Raw genomic sequence first — 20,902 nt, 5'->3', positions numbered from 1 at the left:
TCTAATCTTGCTGATGTTACCTGAATTCTCTAATCTTGCTGATGGAAGCACCTAATTCCCTTGATGGTAGAGATAATTTCATAAACCAGGATTGGATCCAAAACGGAAAACCCAACATCCGGTTTAACACCAAACCACCAAAAAATCCAAAAAAAAAAAAAAAAAAAAAAAAAAAAGAGAAATCTTTAAAAGTGTTTTGTTTGTATTTGTTTGACAACATATGATAAAAAAGTAGCAAGACAGAGTACAAGTATTGATAATAGACTTGGAAACCTATTTTTCACACGCCAATTTGATTAAGCAGAGACAGCTGAAGTAGAGTCGGGGAGTTCGAAGTAGACGCACATTAATTCTGTTGCGTCCGTCATAGATTTTGTCCATGTTACAGAAATCTTTTCATCCTTGACAGGTTATACATATAACAAAAAAAGAGATTTCAGTACAGCTTTTGTAATATAGTAATTAATATCAAAACTTTTCTATACTTAAATGTAAGGAATTGCTTACCCGTTCATATTCGTCTCTGTAAACTATAATTTGAAAAAGAAATAAAGAGAAGTTGGTATTTGCTAGAATAGGACAATCACTACATGCACAGAGGTCGTAGTAGCCTATAGCGAAATGTGCATCGCCATCTTTAACGGCAGCGGTTATTAATCCTGCATCCAAGGTTTTCTCTGTATGCACAAAATGTTATATATCAAAAGTCTATACATTGATAAATTATAATTACAACAACAACAAAAATGAAAAAGAGTTGAAACTTGGGATTTAGATTATAATATATATTACGTACCTGTAAAACCAAATATCCTAGCGTCTGCGAAACTGCCGGGAGTTATCGTCACACGAGTGATGTTAATAGAAGGGTATCCAATACCTACATCAGTCCCAAAGATTCAAGTCATGAAAATACGGTCCTTACTCGTTAGTAAATTAGTACTATAGTATGTAATAACAAACAAATGTACTAATTTACTAGAAGTGATTGTATTCCAGTGATACTTCTTTCTTACAGATGAGTGTGAGAGGTCTTGAGTTCAAGTCTCTCTACCACCACGGTGGTACTTAGTCTCTCCAAATAAAAACTCCTCCATACGAATAGGGGCAAGTGGTGTATACTAACCCGTAGATTCAAGCCGGAGGCGGGATTTTTTCTGGATATGGGACCGCTTTGCGGTGGGGTTAGTCACTATAAAAATTTTACCCTAACAATTTTGAGAAGTGATTGTATCCCAGTGGTACTTCCTTCTCACAGATGAGTGTCAGAGGTCTTGAGTTCAAGTCTCTCTGCCACCACGGTGGTACTTAGCCTCTCCAAATAAAAACTCCTCTATACGAGTAGGAGGAAGTGGTGTCTACTAACCCGTAGGTCCAAGCCGGAGATGGGGTTTTTCCTGGATATGGGGCCGCTTTGCGGTGGGGCTAGTCACTATAAAAAGTTTACCCTAACAGTTTTTAGGGGGGAGGCATATAAGAAAAAAACTGCTGACGTGGCAAGGGTGAAAAAAAGGCGACTAGGGTTTCTTCCGTTTTCCTCAAGAATTGTGCCGCTGGTGGCTCCATCTGGCCAGTCTCTGGTGGATCTGGTGCAGGTTGAGGTTCTTGAGGGGGGAGTAAGTGAGAGGAGAGTAATGAGGCAGTTTCGGTGGCTCTTGTTGATGAGGGTATGAGGAACAGGGTCCTGAACCGTGGCATGTGGAACATAGCAGATCTCCCTATGATAGTCTCAAAATGGACTCCCTTTGAGGAGGGCGCTTAGCCAGCTATGAGGTCAGTTCTTCTCTGGGTTACACTTAAAAATATTCCACCTACCATGTTCACCGAGAAGGGGCTGGAGTTCCTGGCAAGTGCAGTGGGTGTACCTGTTAGACTGCATCATAAAACATAGGCGTTTGTAAGTTTTGACGAAGCTCAAATTTTAGTTGAGGCAAATTTAATGAAGGAGTTGCCTCAGGAGTTTGTCTTTACAGGTGAAGAGAAGGGGGAGCTTGAATATGTTGTACTGTACAACTATCCATGGCTTCCACCAAGGTGTTCTTGTTGTAACAAGTGGGGTCATCTTGGCTTCTCTTGTTTATCTTCTGCGGTAGTTCAAACTCAGCAACCTTTGGCTTCTTCCCCTGTTCAGGCTCATAACGTCCCTCTTCCTGCTGTCCAAACTCAATCTCCTATGTCCGAGACTTTAGTCGTGGCTTCTTCGGATTTGGGGGATCATGAACGTACAGAACATGGCCAAGATTTGGCGACGGTGATGGATGTGGAGAAGGATTTAGACGCGTGGATCACTCCAAAATCTGGTCGGGGAAGTCCAGGTAAGAGAAAGGAGATAGCAGAAGTGGGAGCGGGCTCACTGCTAAAAAATTCTTACTCAGCTTTGGAGGATGTTGACGAGGTTGATAGGGAATCAGATGTAGTTCAGGAGGAGCTGGTTCAGCCTGATGGTGGGAAGCTAGCTTCTCAGCCGTTGGTGGAGACGCAACAGGACATTAATCAATTGGGGACAGTTGTCAAGGGTGGAATGCAAGCGGATGTACCGGTGCGGACCTACTTACTGCGGGGCTCCAAAACGACTAAAAATAACGATTCAACCATTCTTGCTTAGAACAAGAAGCCCCCTCACAAGCCTTAATGCCAGGGTTCTGTTGGAATGTTCGTGGTCTAAACAAATTTTCAAAACATTCCATCATCAAACAGTGGTTGGAGGGGCATAGGTTTCAGTTTGGTTGTTTATTGGAGACTAGGGTTTGGGAACGGAAGGCTGAGAGGTTGGGAAGTCATATGTTTCCTGGTTGGTCCATTTTGACAAATTATGAGTTCAATTTTCGGGGCGCATTTGGGTCATGTGGAAGGACACTATGCGAATGGATCCTTTTTACAAGAGTGAGCAGTTGGTCACCTGTTCTGTGAAGCTTGACGATCAAACAGAGGAGTTCCTCTGTTCGTTTGTTTACGCTTTACATACAGTGAAGGCTCACAAAGTTCTATGGGAGGAGTTGCGAGAACACCATAACTCGCCTATTTTCCATAATAAGCCTTGGCTTATCATGGGTGATTTTAATGAAACTTTGGATATGGTGGAGCATTCAAGGGTTGATGTTAATCCGATGACATATGGTGGTATGAGGGATTTTCAAGCAGTGGTGAATCATTGTTCTATAGTTGACATGGCTTTTCATGGTCCCCTTTTTACAAGGTGTAATAAGAGAGATAATGACCTGATTCTTAAAAAGTTGGATCGCGTGATGGTGAATAATGCATGGACAAGGCTGTTTCCGCAGGCGTATAGTGTATTTGCTGCAGGAGGTTGTTCTGACTATTTGAACTGTCAGATTATGATTAAGGGGGATGTAGCTAATAAGTTCCACAGGAGGAAGCCTTTCAAATTCGTTAACCTGATGATTGAAATGGAAGATATTCGGCCATTAGTAGACACCTACTGGAAAGAGACGCAGCCTTTGTTCCTATCGACTTCTTCTCTTTTTTTATTTACTAAGAAACTTAAGGGGTTAAAGCCAGCTTTACACTCCTTGGCAAAGCGTAGACTGGGGAACTTGGTAAAGAAGACTAAGGAAGCGTTTGATGAGTTATGCCATAAGCAACAAGCAAATCTTACTAACACGTCCCCTACGGCTATGGTCGAGGAAAATACCGCTTACAAGCGTTGGGAGTTTTTGGCGAGTTTGGAGGAAAAGTACCTTAAACAGAAATAAAAGTTGCACTGGTTGCAAGTGGGAGATAGAAATAACAAAGCGTTTCATCGAGCGGTTACTATTCGAACAGCTTCAAATTATATTAAAGAGATTCAGGGATCTGATGGGAGAGTTGTTGTTACTGCTGATGAAATCAAATTTGAGGCTGAAAGGTATTTCCGTGACTTTCTGCAGACCATTCCTGTGGGGTTTGAGGGCACCACAGTGGAGGAGATGGAGCTTCTACTGTCGTTCCGTTGTTCTGTAGTGGATCAACACGCATTAGTCCGGGAAGTTTTGGGTGAGGAAATAAAAAAGGTTCTCTTCTCCATGTCAAACGATAAATCACCTGGTCCTGATGGGTTTACTTCGGAGTTCTACAAAGCTACTTGGGAGATTTTGGGTCTAGAGTTTGTGCTAGTTGTGCAGTCATTCTTTGCTAAGAGTTTTTTGCCTAAAGGTACTAACTCCACCATTCTTGCTCTAATTCCTAAGAAAGTTACTGCAAAGGAAATGAAGGATTTTAGGCCAATCTCGTGCTGTAATGTGATTTATAAAGTTATTTCCAAGATCATTGCTAACAGACTTAAGATGGTGCTCCCAAGGTTTGTTTCCAGCAATCAGTCCGCTTTTGTAAAGGATAGATTATTGATTGAGAATGTGTTGCTAGCTACTGAACTTGTTAAGGACTACCACAAGGACACCATTTCTGGGCGATGCGCTATAAAGATTGACATTTCAAAGGCTTTTGACTCAGTTCAGTGGTATTTTCTCTCTATGATCCTCTCCGCAATGCAGTTCCCTCCAACGTTCATCCACTGGATAATGCTATGTGTCACTACCGCTTCTTTCTCTGTTCAAGTGAATGGTGAGCTAGCAGGTTTCTTCAGAAGTTCCCGGGGGCTTCGCCAGGGTTGCTCTCTATCTCCATATTTGTTTGTCATTTGTATGGATGTTCTGTCTAAACTGCTTGATAAGGCGGCAGGTGCTCACTCATTCGGGTATCATCCTCGGTGTCGATCCCTGGGTCTCACCCACCTTATCTTTGCTGATGACCTCATGGTCCTATCTGATGGTAAGGCAAGATCTATCGAGGGCATTATTGTGGTTTTCACTCAGTTTGCAAAGTTTTCTAGACTAAGTATAAGCTTGGAAAAATCTACTCTCTACTTGGCAGGGGACATCACTCATCGTCCTGACTCTGCTACGCTACCATTTGTCACATGCTCTCTGCCGGTTCGTTATTTGGGACTCCCCCTAGTTACTAAACGGCTTACCACTGCTGATTGCTCCCCTATATTAGAACATATCAAAAAGCGGATTGGATCATGGACTGTTCGTTCCCTCTCTTTGCATTCTTGTTTAATTTGATCTCCTCTGTTCTTTGGAGTGTTTGTAGTTTCTGGATGGGTGCATATCGGTTGCCTAGGGAGTGTATCGATGAGATAAATTCTCGGTGCTCAGCGTTTCTCTGGTCGGGAATGGAGATGAGCACGAGAAAGGCTAAACTGGCGTGGGAGGTTGTTTGTAAACCAAAGTGTGAGGGTGGTCTTGGTTTAAGATCACTACATGAGGCAAATGTGGTCTATTGTCTGAAACTAATATGGCGGTTAATATCCAAAGGTGACTCTCTGTGGGTATGATGGGTTCATATGAACTTGTTGAAGCAAGCTTCTTTCTTGTCTATAAAAGGTACTACTAGCCTGGGCTCGTAGATATGGGTTAAGCTCCTAAAGTACCGTGACCTTGCTAAAACTTTCTGTAAAGTGGAGGTGGGAAATGGTGTGAGCACATCTTTTTGGTTTGATAACTGGTCAAGTATGGGTCCCCTTGATGATGTTGTGGGGGAGCGTGGTGTATTGGACCTGGGGATTAGCTGGCAGAGTTTAGTGGCCGAGGTGTGGGCTCGTCGTCGACACAGGAGGCACCTGTAGACCATCTTAATGCGATAGAGGATACATTATCTCTACAATGGCAGCAACGTCAGGAGTGGGATGATAGAGTACTATGGCGAGGGAAAAATGATGTGTTTAGACCGAAATTTTCGACTCGTGATACCTGGAACCACACTCTTACTACGTTGAGTGTTGTGTCATGGCATAGGGGCGTTTGGTTTGGTCATGCCACGCCTAAGTACTCGTTTTGTGTATGGCTGGCGTTTTTAGATCGGTTATCTACTGGTGCTCTGTCAGCTTACCTTGGAAACCCGTGATCATCTTTTTTTCGCTTGTCCTTTTGTTTCTGCTGTGTGGTCCGCTCTTGCCAAAGGGTTGTTCAAGACAGGGTTCTCTACCGACTGGGGTTCACTTCTTGCTTACATATCCAACCCGAACCTCCAGCTGGTGGAAGGTTTTCTTACTCGCTACCTATTTCAGGTGGTGACTTATACGATTTGGAGGGAACGGAATGGTCGCAAGCATGGTGAGGCTCTGAAGCCTGCGGAGACCATAATCGCGTGGGTAGATAGGCAGGTCAGAGACCAGCTACTTGCAATAGGTCTAATGGGTGATCGACGCTATGACGAAGGTTTTCAAATGTGGCTGCAAACCAGAGTTTAGACTAAGGATGTTTGCTACGTTTATCTAGTTTTCTCAGCTCTTATTGTTTCCAAAAACAGTTGCACAAGTTGTAAAAACGTTTTATTATTCTTTTGACTATAATTTAACATTAGATTCAAACAAAAAAAATAACAAACAAATGTTCTACAGTTGAACCTCTATAAATTAATACTTTTTAAATTAATACTCGCTATAAATTAATAAATTTTTCCGGTCCCAAGTTGGGCTAGTGTAAAAATGACACAATTCGATAAAATAATAAGATAATACTTTTTTTGAAATCCTATGTAAAAATATGATCCCATAAATATTATAAATTAATAATGATTTAAATAATATTAATGAATTTATTCTTGAATTTGCATTCTTGTTTGAGCTTATCTATAATCTTTCTCATTGCATCAAAAACTTTTCGTGTTATTTTCTCAAATTGCATCAAAAAATTGTGGAGCGTCCTAGACGCGATAGTTGCTTAGTTACATGTAATTGGTTCTAAAGATACCACAATATCTTCTTGGACTTCATCATGAAGGATAGTAACAACGATTTATTCTAAACTCTAAACTTCTACACAATTATCATTTTCATCTGGATAATCTAGTAAACTATTGACATCCATTATATTAAGATAGCCAAAATTATAAATTAAGAAAACTTTATAAAAGTGTGATTTATAACAAAAGTATTTTATTTTTAATAAAAACTGTTCAAAAAAATGAAAATAAAAACATCTCTTCATAAATTAATATTTTCTTATTTTATAGAAAAATTAATAATTATTAATTTTTGATATATTAAAACTTGTATAAATTAATAAAATTTTGTGGTCCCGATTTTATTAATTTGTAGAGGTTTTACTGTATATAATAAGTAAAAATAGTATGTAAAATTTTGAGATACAAAAATGCCTTTTTGTTTTGTTTTAACTATTAATATTTTATTTTGATTTAATATTGAGATAGTTTTTCTATAACAAAAAAAAAGTTTTTACAAGAGTAACAAAAAGTTATTAAAAAAATGTCCTAGCTAGGCCTCCACAAACTTGATAGATTTAACAAATAGATACTTTATACCGTTGCAGTATTTGAAATCGACCGTGCCGGAATACAAAGCAGGTAAGAAGAAGACGAGTACTGATGCAAGGAGAAGAAGCAGAGGCTGGATGTAAGATATCACCATGGTGGATCAGCTCGATCGTTGATCGTCAAAGAGGACAAAATAAAATATATTTTATGTTTGGTTTGACAAAACACGTTCTGTGTAATATACTTGTTATGCTTCATTCCATCCATGCCTACCCTTTTATAGTCTACAGATTACTATGTTTTACTGATTTGGACTGGATCAAATTGATTTACATCCACGTGGTGTACGCGAAGAATACTAAAAGAATGAGTTTTTAATATCGTCATAAATAAAAACTGTAATCTCCCACGTATCGTATAGAAACGAGTGGATTCATCTCCCACCTAACAGCGCACAACAAACAAATACGTGTTACATTTTTAATATAAAAAAGAAAGAAAACTGGATGGGTTTACTGTTTAGTGTCGGTTTGCCAGCAATATTCAATTGCTGAACCAAGATGATGGAGCTGATGTACTGGTGAATAAAGCATGTAGGACATGCATGAGAAATTATTGTCTATTTGCATGCATTTCGTAAGTATCTACACCCAATTACTACGGCTATAGACTATAGACAATTGTGTATTTATATATATTTTAGATTTGTTAAGCGAGATATTATTATTTTCATCATAGATCTACATCTAGTCCATGGAGGAACAATGCGCCTATACCAAGCCTTGGTTGTAAATTATAAACTTTCAATTATAAATGGGTGGTTTTCAAAGACTTTTTGGTGTGTGAAGTGATTTGAGACTATAAACTACAGTGCCTTGCTCAGTAAGAAACAGTAGGAGTAAAGCTTTGAGTGAAGTGATCTGATATTTAGCTAGGTTCACAATTTTTTCTCCAATATACAAACTAGACAAGAAAAAGGAAAAAGAAAAAAACTCAACTGTCCAAAGTCTCAGGTTGGTTCAACCAATCAAGCTCACTCTTTGGGAGCACCTTCACCTCCTCCTGCACTTTCTCCAGAATCACATTGATTCTCCACAACACAGCTTTACTCTCCTCGCTCATGCCTTTGATTGCATAGAGCCTCCAAACCAAACCCTTAACGAATCTGTAGTCATTACTAGTGTAACATTCAAACTGTCTCTCCACAATTCTTTCCATATCTATGAAAGCTCTCCTCACAAGCTCAACTTCCATTCCTCTTTCCAAAACCTCTCTCACAGAATCTATCATCTTATATGCAATAATCTTCAAGTGTTCAGCGTGACTTGACACCTCTATCAAGTTAATCGCTGCACAGAAGGCACCTGTAAACGCCAAGACCCAGCAATTGTTATCTTCCAACAACAACTCTCTTGGTGGGTTTAGGTTACTGTGAATCTCTGGAAGAAGACTATTAATAGCATGAATCACAAACTCTTTATCATCGATCCTCATTGTTAAACACTGGAAGATATAAACCGTCTGCCTGAACAAACTTTTGCATTCTGTAGCAATGTAGTCCCATATACCGAACCAGTTGTCGTTTTGGTAAGTAGACAACTCATGTAAAACATGGAACACCACTTGGCTGAGAATCTTGAACGTGCTCTCGGGAATTCCTACTTCTGAAAGGCAAGAAATGAGAAACGGCTGGAGCTCTCTGATATCTGAAACGCTTATTTCCTCTGTCCCGGAAGCGTGATCACAAAGCAACTCGTAGAGTCTTGAGCAAGCTATCTCTCTCAACCTGTTATCAATCTCAGATGCGATCAGTCTCATGACTTCCACTGCAGATAAAACCTCCAAATGGTTATACACTACTTCACAGTCAGAGTCTTCTTCAACCCTAGATGGACTGAGTCTAAAAGCTGGATTGTACACAAACTTGTCAACTTTTGTAACCATCTGATATATCTCCTTGGCGAATTCCTTAGTATCTGTTCCAGTCTCTGAGATCCTGAAAGCAAACTCTTCCACAAACCTGCATTGATCACTATTCCATTTAAACTTGCTGGCGTCTTTGGCCAAGAACTTCTCCAGAGATTGAAGCCCTCTTAGAAGAAACTCTTCTTCCATCCCATTCAACACAACCTCATCAGCAGATTTCAGAACAATGTGAAGTATATCTCTTGTCAAATCAAATCTCATTTCAGAATGCATAAGCAGAATCCCCATTTTAACAGCAGATTTCAAAGCCAAAACCCAATCTTCAACTCCATCTTCAACAGGATGAAGCAAAACCTTGTAGACTTCATCAAGAAACCTCTGTAAAAAACGGTGAACGAATCCACCGTAGAGTGATGATGGTAACTTGATGAAGACGTTAAAAGCCCAAATCGGATCTTGATGAGCAAGTATGTGTAATATACAATCACTCATCTCTTCCCACACCCCAACTTTATCAGCTACCAATGAGACGATGACTCTTACGATCTCTGCGTCAGATCTTTTAGGGTTTTGAATTGTCAAGCAAGAAATCAGAAGAGGTTTGATCTCATGGAGAGAGACGAGAGAGAGTTCGAACCGATGAGCTTTCACAGTTTCAGCAAGAAGATCGATGGATCGGAGTCTGATGAAATCATTGGGGTAGAACCTATAGATCTTGAGAAGCTTTAGGGTTAAGCAGTTTGGGAAAACAGAGACGCAGAAGTCGTACAGAGCTCGAGCTGATTTGTATTCGTTGGATTCTTGAGGCTTGTTATAGAGTTGTTCGACGAGCGCCGCTAGGGCTTCGTTGCTTGGAGTCGCAAGGATAGCCCTCGAAAGAATAGTTCTCCCTATCATTGGATTCGAAGATTCCCTCATTGCACTTTCTCGGGAAAACGGATTCTGATATTTTTGTTTTCTTCCGAGAAAATTTGGGTTTAAGGGTTGAAGAAGAAGACTTTGTGACTGTGTGCGGTTATTTTATTTGATCCAAAACTGAATATAAACCGGAATTTAGGTGAAACATTCGGTTTGATTTTAATTAATTCCAACAATATCCAAATGGGAAATTTGGAGTTTTTGTACATTTTTAAAACATAATTTGAGAATTAGTACATGTACTATTCATAATTGGAGAAATAGTCAGGTTCCATTTGTGAGATATAATGTTTGTGAGATAAAATTGCGAGAGAGAAAGAGAAATGAGATGGTGTGTGTGGGTGAGAGAGAGAAATAAAAAAAAAATAGAGAAAAAAAATAATTGGAAAAATACATTTTTTTTTATTTTATTTTTTTCTTCTTTTATCATCATACTTTATCATATCTATTTATTTAAATATTATGGTAATATGATTATCTACAAAAATTTCAGATATAAAAAATTTACATATAATTTTTTTTTATAATTTGATTTGTATTTTGTTTGATAATTTTATTTCATAATATTAAATATTTTTACAAAATTTGTATCCGTACACAGTATTAAAGGTACAGATGTCTGTACACCTTATTAAATGTACAAATATTTGCACACTTTATTAAGTGTACATATGTCTCTACACATTAATAAGTACACACATTACATCTATACACTTAATAATGTGTATAGACATCTGTACACTTAATTTATACTAGTATTTTTGCAGCAGTTTTTGCTCAACGTACATATATAGTAAATTTACTGTATATAGTAAATTATAAAATTTTAAGAAATTTATAATTTATAACTGATATATCTAAACTTAATAAAAATTTTAAAATTATAAATATTTAAACATATTAAATTTTTAAAATTACACAAACGAGTTATATTACATGACAGGTTATATGACATTACATGATTGCATTGATAATACTAAAACATAAACTATCAGTAATATGATATTTCAATACGGGTTAAATCTTCATTTTAATGTTTTAACAACACCAATGTAAAATATATCGAATGAAACTGATTTAATTAAGATTGTAGTAAACAGAAGTTATTGTGCGGTATACCATGGGTTATATATTAAATCACTAAAACTAATAAAAGAGTATATTAGCAAAATTAGTATTAAAATAGTACATTAACAAAAAATATTTTTTTTTTTAAATTTACCCCGCGGTGTACCGCGGGTCATAATCTAGTAAATAGTGCAAATATCTGTACATTTAATAAGGTATACACACATCCGTACACTTAACAATGTGTACGGACACTTAATAATGTGTACATACAACCGTACACTTAATAAAGTGTACGGGTACAAAAGATGTATATAATATATTTAAAAATTATTAAACAAAATATATATATCAAATTGTAAAGAAAAAATATAGATTTTTTTTTGTATCTGAAAAGTTTTCTAAAAAAAGATTATATTAACAACTATTTAAATAATTATCACAATTTTTCAATCTTACAAATGGATCCCACATAACTCTCATATCTCACACACACTCACACACAAACACTCTCTTACCTATTTTGCCAATTATAAATAGTGTTTGTACTAAAACACTAATTAAGTTTCCAAAATATACTAAAATGCCAAACATACCATATCCAAATCATACTCAACCGAAGGTAAAATCAAACCTTACTTGTATTTGTAACCGTATCAAATTGATATAAGTACGTATCTTATTATATATAATAAATCTTGATTTCAAAATTACTCATTAACGAGATGATGAACCTCATATAAGGCTGGATTTAACTACGCTTCATATATGGATAGACAAACTAAATCAATTTGTAAATACAAGATTTATATAGTGCTACACATATATCTTCAACTACTTCCACCTATCTGACTATTTTCACGTCTATGAATAATAGACATCATATTATTTTAAATTTTTCATTGATTTTCATTGTCGAACATAGTTTACCAAAATACAGAGTTCCCAAATTACAACTTCACAACTTAGACGATGGTAAAGACTTTTATTCTATTTGTCTTATACAATTTTGGATAACGAATATTTGTTTTTTTTTTGTCGTACTACCAATATTTGTTTTTTTGTCACAACTATCAATATTCGTTTATTCTTTCCTTTTAATATTTTAATTTAATAATGTTGTAGTATTTTTAGATTTTAGTTATATTATTTTATTAAATTTGATTTTCTTATTAGAAATTCGTGATATTTTAAAATAAAATTTTCTATTATATTTTGAGTTTCTTTTTTACTTTTCAGTTAAAGATATGTAAAAATATTTATTTATTCCTTTTAAAATAAATATTTTAAATTTCTTATGTTGTAATATTTTTAGAATTTTTATTTTAGTTTATATTTTTATCTATAAATGATCTAAGACTCCTATATCATCGTGGTTATAATTTTTTATTTTTTAACTGTCTTTTAATTTCTTAAATTTTATTGGGTTGGTCATAAACTCACTACAATCATGTAGATATTTTGTTCTTAGTTTTTCATCCAAAATAACTTTTGAGTAAACAATTTTAATGGTTAAACAAACTGTCACTACAAATTTTATTGGTGAAAAGAAATTACGTCAAAGTGAAAGTAAAGAGACAAAAAAAATTTAATTTGTTCACATATACATTTTATAGGTGGTGATAAAGCGTGTATTTTAACAATAAAATATTATAGGGTGTAAGAACACATTATTAGTGATAAAACATAAAGTAAAATTATACATGGATGCTAATAAGATGACGCTTTGACGAATTAATTGCATGTAAAATATATTGTGAATAAATTGTTGAACGTTTTGAAATTTGACAATAATAATATTCATAATGGTTAATCTTTTTATTTTCGAAAATCACTTACAAAAAAATATTTCTCTATTTTTAAAATTTTTAATTTTATTAAATAATTTTAAAACCCCCAAATGTCCAGGTCGTCCTAATCTAGTATGGGCATAAAGTGTTTTGGCCTTACAACTCTGAAAGAAGATAAAAGACACCATATTACCCAAACCAGTGAGAAACTTGTAACAAAAGCAATCATCTGATATCATGATTGTTTCATCAACAAGATCTTGACATTGTAAATTTATTGTTGTTCTTCTTTCGTCTTTGTCAAATTAGTAAAAAAGAGCTGCAAATATGATGATATTAGCGTCGTTGAATTATATGAGACTAACCCTATCATCAAATCCGATGTTTTGTGTAAATAAAAAAGTTGTCAAAGCATAAAGGTTCATATAACCATATTTTATAACCACGATGTCTGGACAACATTATTATGCCTTCTACAATTTCCCACCTCCTTTTCTCACCTCTACAACATGTCACGTTGTCTCCGTTTTATAAATAGTGTATCAGAATCTTTGAAAATAGTGTATCTCCTTTTATTTTTCCCTCTAGGATCACCTAGAAGATATTTTTGTCTTATAAACGAAAGGATAAAATATGTACCTCAAGCGGATTTAAGTTTGGGAAAAATATCATTTAATACATGAATTTTTAAATTTATACCAAAAAAATCATAAATTTTGTGGGAGTCTATTTAATATACCAAATTCTGTTGATTAACCATTTAAAATATCAAATATCATTGACCAAGTCAAAATACACATGTCGTTAAATAAGATAATTGAGCAACTAATGACTGTTACTTTGCTGTTTAACGAAATATTATTTTTAGCTTTATCAATGATATTTTATTTTTTAAACGACTAGCCAATAAAACTTGATGTATTAAATGGCCTCACACAAAGCTTATGATTTTTTTGGCTTAAATTTGAAAGTTCATATATTAAACCAAAATTAGATAATTTTATAATCTTTTTGTGCCCAGCAAGACGAAAAGACTCTTAATCGAATTATGTGTACGTAAAAAAAGAATGCATTTTGATTTAATTTTTTTGGTTCACATTACCCAACATTCTTTGATGTATAATCTACTATTTATGTAATTAAAAAAATATTCTTATATCTTCTCTATTATTTGAGAGGTGATTTGATAAATTTGTTGATGTATTACTCGTTTATGTTTTCTGAAAACAAAAAATAATTAAAAATAATATTTATTTTTGTAAAATACTATGAGAACCACTGTGCAAAATTTTATTTGTCTATTAACAAACAAAAATAATATACATGTGATCGCAATTTCATATTACATTTTTATTGATATATACCCCAATTCAATAAAGTGTTTATGTGAATTTATCATTAAAACATAATTTTTTCTATATTTTTAATTTAACTTTTTGAATTTGGATGTATTAGATGATTTTGAATTTGGATGTTGATAAGCAATAAATTGTAGTACCCTAGAGGTACTAACAGCTTTGCAATTGTAGTACTTGGGGGTCGAATTCACAGAGACCCAAAATTACACAATAAATTGCAAGGTTTTATGATTATACTAAACATAATGATTTAAATTGAAAATAGCAATGCAGAATATTAAATTAAAGTTATGTAAAATCTATGCCCCAGCAAACAAAAACTTCAACGTCAAGGATGAAAATTATGGCATCTCATGTCGTTTACTAATTTGTCCCCTTTTCTGACAAGCATCACAGTGAGAAACAAACTCATGAGCATCCTTAAACATTGTCGGCTACCAAAACCCAACTTGAAGAACCTTAGATACGGTCTTAAAAGTAGCAAAGTGTCCAGCACCTCAATCTCATTTAGACATCTCCTTTAAACTATATATATATTTTGGCTTGGTCAACAATTATTGATGTTTTAAATGGCTAGTCAACATAATCCCCTATATATTAATAGAGAAACACTCTCACAAAAAGCCGAGGTGTCGCGCACATAGAGCTCCTGTACATTTTTTAATAAATGCCCTTACTTCTCATTGTTATTTACATAAATATGCCACTTAAATGTTATGAGCTAATGTTTTTTCTATTGGTTTTTAAAATGAAAGATTTAATCAACTATTAAATCCGAAAATGTATTTAATTATCATTTTCATAACCTATTTACTTATTAAAAGTAAATTAAATTTCCCAAAAAAAAAATTATTCATTTATTTATCACTTTTATCATTTCTCTCATTGCATTTTAAACTTAAGATTAGTTTAAAATATTGCTTATGTTTAATGATATAGTTATATTTATAATAATGTGAAAGATAAAATATGTGAATTTGATTTTTAGAAACACAAAAATAAATCAAAACTTTCTACACCGCCTTGAAATTCTTTTCCAAATTCAAATATTTCATGGGTGAAACGTATTTTATAGATTATAAACGCAAATTTGAATAAACGAAAAAAACTTTACTTAGATATTTTGTTTTATACAAACAAATCTTAAATAATAGTTTTACTTATAATATTTTATTTAAATCGATTTATTCCGCATATAATGCGAATTGGTACCTAATTAATGTATTAAATAACTTCCCAATAAATTCATTCATGCAAGGGTGGTGAGTGGTGCAGAATCTCTTGATCTAATAGTAGTGTATGCAGCTCCGTCGGCTAGCAGGAGGAGCGGGCTGTGGAAGAAGTTGAGTGGGTTGATCAGGAATGCGGTTGGACCAGTTGTGTTGGGAGGCGATTTCAATACCATTGTTCGTCTAGATGAGAGAACGGGCGGCAATGGTAGTCTCTCACAGGATTCATTAGCATTTGGGAACTGGATTAGTGAGCTTGCACTCATTGATATGGGATTTCGAGGTAGTCAATACACTTGGCGTAGGGGTAGAGAAGGGAGCTCTTTCGTGGCTAAACGATTAGACCGTGCCCTCTGCTGTCCTCAATCTCGGTTGGTCTGGCAAGAAGCAAAGGTCACTCATCTCCCTTTTTTGGCCTCTGACCATGCCCCCTTGTATGTTCAGCTTTCCCCGGGTGTTGCGGGCAATCCTAAGCGTCGACCGTTTAGGTTTGAAACGGCCTGGTTAAGTCATCCTGGTTTCAAAGAGTTGCTTCTAGCTTCGTGGGACCAAAGTATAAGTACGAGTGACGCACTAAAAAAGTTGCAGAAAGATCTTCGAGTGTGGAATAAGAAAGTGTTTGGTGTTGTACAGCAACGCAAAGAGCGTCTGATGAAGGAAATTCAGAGAGTTCAGAGTAAACTTGAACAGTCTCTGTCTGATGACTTGTTGTCTAAGGAGGAGGGGCTGCTTCAGGAGTTTGAGTTGGTCCTTGAGCAAGAGGAGATGTTGTGGTATCAAAAGTCGCGGGAGAAATGGGTTCTGCATTGGGATAGGAACACGAAGTTCTTCCACACATCTACTATTATTCGTAGAAGGAGAAACCAAATCGAGATGTTGAGAAATGATTCAGGGGATTGGGTGTCAGATGGACAGGAGTTGGAGACTCTTGCAGTGGAATACTTCCGCAAGCTTTACTCATTGGAGGATGTTGATCTCTCGGGAGAGCAGCTACCACGGTATGGGTTTGCTCAGCTTTCCGAGCTGGAACGGGTCACCCTTGAGAAGCCGTTTTTGGAGGCAGAGGTAGCACTAGCTTTAAGAAGTATGCGGGGGTATAAAGCACCAGGTCCTGATGGCTATCAGCCTATCTTCTACCAGCAGTGTTGGGAGGTGGTGGGAGACTCGGTGCTCCGGTTTGTTCTTGAGTTTTTCAGGACAGGTCAGTTGCCTCCTGAGCTTAATGATGTTTTGGTTGTTCTCATCCCCAAGGTTGGTAAGCCGGAGAGGATAACCCAATTTAGACCGATTAGTTTGTGCAACGTTTTGTTTAAAACGGTCACAAAGACAATGGTGGGTCGGTTGAAGCCGGTGATGGCAAAACTGGTTGGTCCAGCTCAATCCAGCTTCATTCCAAGGCGACTCAGCACAGATAATATAGTAGTGGTACAGGAAGTTGTTCACTCTATGAGACGTAAGAAGGGGAAGAAGGGTTGGATGTTATTGAAGCTTGATCTGGAGAAAGCTTCAATCGCATAAGATGGGATTTCTTAGAAGATACTCTCAAAGCGGCAGGGCTGTCTAATATTTGGGTTAACTGGATTCTGCAGTGTGTTACAAGACCCTCTATGCAGGTGTTATGGAATGGGGAGAAAACAGAGGCCTTTCAACCAGAGAGAGGTCTTCGTCAAGGGGACCCCTTGTCCCCTTACCTGTTCGTGTTATGTATGGAGAGACTCTGTCATCTGATCGATCAGGAGATTGCGGTAAAAGCTTGGAAACCCATTAGCTTGTCTCGAGGAGGTCCCAAGCTGTCCCACATTTGCTTCGCTGACGACCTGATACTGTTTGCAGAAGCATCAGTGAGTCAAATCAGGGTTATACGCCGTGTGCTAGAGAAATTTTGCTTGTCCTCGGGACAGAAGGTGAGCTTGGATAAGTCAAAAATATTTTTTTCTGAGAATGTGTCTCGTGATTTGGGACAAAGGATTAGCGATGAGAGTGGCATCAAGTCGACCAGGGAGCTGGGAAAATACTTGGGAATGCCCATTCTTCAGAAGCGTATTAATAAGGATACCTTTGGTGAAGTTCTGGAGAAGGTGTCTAATAGGTTGAGTGGCTGGAAAGGTTGTATGCTTAGTTTTGCAGGGCGTATCACGCTTACTAAAGCTGTTTTATCCTCGATCCCGGTTCATTCAATGAGTACTATCAAGTTACCTGCGTCCACTTTGAAGAGGTTGGATAGGCTATCTCGTGCTTTTCTGTGGGGTAGTGATGGAGTGACGAAGAAGATGCATTTGGTGTCATGGAAGGTTGTCTCAAAGCCAAAGTGGGATGGTGGTTTAGGGATCAGGAAAGCAGGGGAGATGAATAAAGCTCTGATTGCCAAACTCGGGTGGAGATTGTTGCATGATAAACAGAGTTTGTGGGCGAGAGTTGTCCGGAGCAAATATAAAGTTGGTGAAGTCAAAGACACTAGTTGGTCGGCAGTGAAGAGTAACTGGTCGTCTACCTGGCGAAGTGTTGGTGTTGGTCTGAGAGAGGTGGTCTATCATGGCTTACGGTGGGTCATTGGTGATGGCCGGAAAATCCTCTTTTGGTCGGACAGATGGATGATGGATAGACCTTTATCTGAATTAGTAATTCGGGAGCTCCCTCAGGGGTTTGATAAGTTAACAGCCCGTGAGTTATGGAGGGATGGAGCTGGTTGGGATCTTTCCCGGATTGAGCCTTTTATCTCTAGGGATCAGAGACTTGAACTTGCTGCGATAGTCGTGGATACAGTCACTGGAGCAGAGGATAGACTCGCTTGGGGGAATACTGTGGATGGTTGTTTTACGGTGAGTTCAGCATATGCCTTACTGACTATGGATGTATCACCGCGTCAGAACATGGAGCTGTTCTTTTTGCGTATTTGGAAACTGGAAGTTCCAGAACGAGTGAGGGTTTTCCTCTGGCTAGTTGGAAATCAGGCTATCATGACTAACTCAGAACGGTACCGACGAGACTTGTGTGATTCAGAGGTGTGTCAAGTTTGTAAAGGGGGAGTAGAGTCTATCATTCACGTCCTCCGTGATTGTCCTGCAATGTCAGGGTTATGGAGCAGGTTGGTAGCACCGCGACGAAGACAAGCTTTCTTTCGGTCATCATTGCTTGAGTGGTTATATGAAAATTTGTGTTGGGCAGGAGGTGAGGTAGACAAACATTGGTCTATAACCTTCTCCATGGCTGTTTGGTGGGCTTGGAAATGGAGATGCAGCAATGTTTTTGGGGCAAATAGAGTTTGGAGAGATAGAGTGAAGTTTATCAAAGACGCTACAAAGGAGGTTATGGGTGCTAAGTTGCGGAACTTGTTGAATCATGAAGCACTGGCCCGGGTTGAACGACTGATCAAGTGGTCACCCCCAGTGTTCGGTTGGTTTAAGCTGAATACAGATGAGGCTTCACGCGGGAATCCAGGCTTGGCAGCGGCTGGAGGGGTGATTCGAAATGAGAGGGGTGAATGGTGTGGCGGGTTTGTATTGAACGTGGGGAGATGCTCAGCGGCGTTGGCGGAGTTGTGGGGAGTGTACTATGGGCTGTATTTGGCATGGGAGAGTCGGATAGAGAGGCTGGATCTAGAGGTGGATTCGGCAATGGTGGTGGAGTTTCTACGGACAGGGATTGGTGAGTCGCATCCGCTGTCGTTCCTGGTACGTTTGTGCCATGGCTTTCTCTCAAGGGACTGGACGGTCCGTGTTACACATGTGTATAGGGAAACTAATCGCCTTGCGGATGGATTAGCGGCCTATGCGTTTACTTTACCTTTAGGATTTCATAAGTTTGACATGCTCCCAGATGTTGTGGGTTTACTTTTTCATGAGGATTTAGTAGGACCTGCGTGTCCTCGCAATGTTGTTGTGTAATTTTATTTTTAAGTTAATAAATAGCTGGGAGATTTCTCCTGGATTTCCCACAACAAAAAAAAAAAATCATGGGTTTTTTGGCCTAAATTTGAAAGTACATGTATTAAATGACCTTTTTCCCGTTTAAGTTTAGCTTAACTTGATCTTACTATCCGGGCTTACCCAAAAATAACAAAATAACAATGGTGATGTTTTGGACGAGCTTACTTTTTGTTTTTTTGACATAAAAATCGCTATATATCATTAATCTTGTTCAAAAAGTTGAACTTACAATACATCTATTCCAAAATCAAAGAGCTTACATGGGAAGAAGAACTACATCGTACTCGAGCATTTTTTGCAAAGTTATAGGCAATTCCGACGAGCTTTCTAATTAAACCAGTTTTGGATATGAATATATGTTACAATTTTATTTTTCCAAATGAAAAATTATAATCTTTTTAATTAGTACGTATGAATTAAAATTAGCTTATGTTTTCAAGATATAGAGGTTAATTGGTTACCACTTTTATGATTGTTATATTTAAATAGTTGTAACTTAAAAAAAAAAATTAATGTGACTTTAAGAAATATAAAAGTCACAAATAGTGGGCTTTACAAAGAAAAAAAGAAAGGGTAACAAGAAAAAATAAGAGGAATTTGGCGGTGTGAGAAAATTTAAGAAGTGTTTTCAACACGGTTAGAATATTAAAGTATGCTTGGAGAAAATAAATCTTTAAAAACTTTTAAAAAATGAAAGCTTATATAGTTAATCTCCAATCACCCCCATAGTAGAAATTTAATAGTTTATAGTGGTGCTACAACTAATTTCAGTTTTCAAATCAGATTTTTTTGTTAATCTAGTTAATTTTAGATTGATTTACTTAATTTTTAAAAATGCATAATGAAAATATAGTTTCTAGCAAAAAGTGTGTTTCTAAATCCTTCAATAATTTTAGTTCAGAGGGCACAAAAACAAAATTGCACTTATATGATACTTTCATGATATGTTTTAAGTTGATTGAGATAAGGTTCAGTTCTTTTATTATACTTGTGATCAAATATGTCCAGGGTGTTTAATGAAAATAAGCTTGGGAACAAATCTTTTTAAAAATATTTAATATAGATCTATTTTCCGTTTTTCAAATATATATTCTCATAAGGATCCTAACAATAGATTTAGTTTTAGAACTAGGTTTCTCTATTAGGTTTGTTTTGTAACGATTTAAGTAATATCAAATTACACATTCCAATTAATAGTAGAAATTTAATAGTTTATAGTGGCGCTACAACTAATTTCAGTTTTCAAATCAGACTTTTATGTTAATCTAGTTAATTTTAGATTGATTTACTTTTTTTTTATAACTAAAATTTAGATTGATTCACTGAAATTTTTAAAATGCATACTGAAAAGAGATTTTTTAGCAAAAAGTGTGTTTCTAAATCCTTCAATAATTCTAGTTCAGAGAGCACAA

The 20,902-nt window shown here is 36.5% G+C and overlaps 3 protein-coding genes across 5 annotated transcripts; 1 reads left to right on the top strand and 2 right to left on the bottom strand.

Annotated features, from left to right (window-relative positions):
- Positions 1–182: 182 nt before the first annotated feature.
- On the bottom strand, positions 183–7,509 carry LOC104719355 (MD-2-related lipid-recognition protein 3-like). Of its 3 annotated transcripts, XR_015568150.1 has the most exons (5): positions 1,972–6,850; positions 1,017–1,873; positions 797–880; positions 508–677; positions 183–401 (listed from the first exon to the last, which is right to left on the bottom strand). XR_015568150.1 is itself a non-coding variant. In XM_010437271.2 (4 exons), exons 1-4 carry the CDS (start codon positions 7,427–7,429, stop codon positions 297–299), a joined length of 465 nt encoding a protein of 154 aa, XP_010435573.1. In that variant the 5' UTR covers positions 7,430–7,509; the 3' UTR covers positions 183–296. The 3 variants fall into 3 exon arrangements, 1 of the variants encoding a protein (XP_010435573.1); XR_015568149.1 differs by having other exon boundaries at positions 1,017–6,839; XM_010437271.2 differs by lacking the exons at positions 1,017–1,873; positions 1,972–6,850 and adding an exon at positions 7,324–7,509.
- A 750-nt stretch (positions 7,510–8,259) lies between these two features.
- Positions 8,260–10,185, bottom strand: LOC104720516 (uncharacterized). The gene has a single exon (XM_010438409.2). It carries the CDS (start codon positions 10,117–10,119, stop codon positions 8,269–8,271), a length of 1,851 nt encoding a protein of 616 aa, XP_010436711.2. The 5' UTR covers positions 10,120–10,185; the 3' UTR covers positions 8,260–8,268.
- Positions 10,186–15,825: 5,640 nt separating this feature from the next.
- Positions 15,826–16,633, top strand: LOC147936333 (uncharacterized). Its single transcript, XM_087468689.1, has 2 exons — positions 15,826–16,562; positions 16,612–16,633. The coding sequence occupies exons 1-2, from the start codon at positions 15,835–15,837 to the stop codon at positions 16,631–16,633; spliced, it is 750 nt and encodes a 249-aa protein (XP_087324815.1). The 5' UTR covers positions 15,826–15,834.
- The last annotated feature ends 4,269 nt before the right edge of the window (positions 16,634–20,902 follow it).

This window comes from Camelina sativa, chromosome 10 (assembly GCF_030686135.1).
Source record: "Camelina sativa cultivar CO46 ecotype springtype chromosome 10, ASM3068613v1".
Classification (NCBI taxonomy): Eukaryota; Viridiplantae; Streptophyta; class Magnoliopsida; order Brassicales; family Brassicaceae; genus Camelina; species Camelina sativa.
The sequence above is the reverse complement of the archived record's forward strand: the minus strand, read 5'-3'. Positions and strand labels throughout refer to the sequence as shown.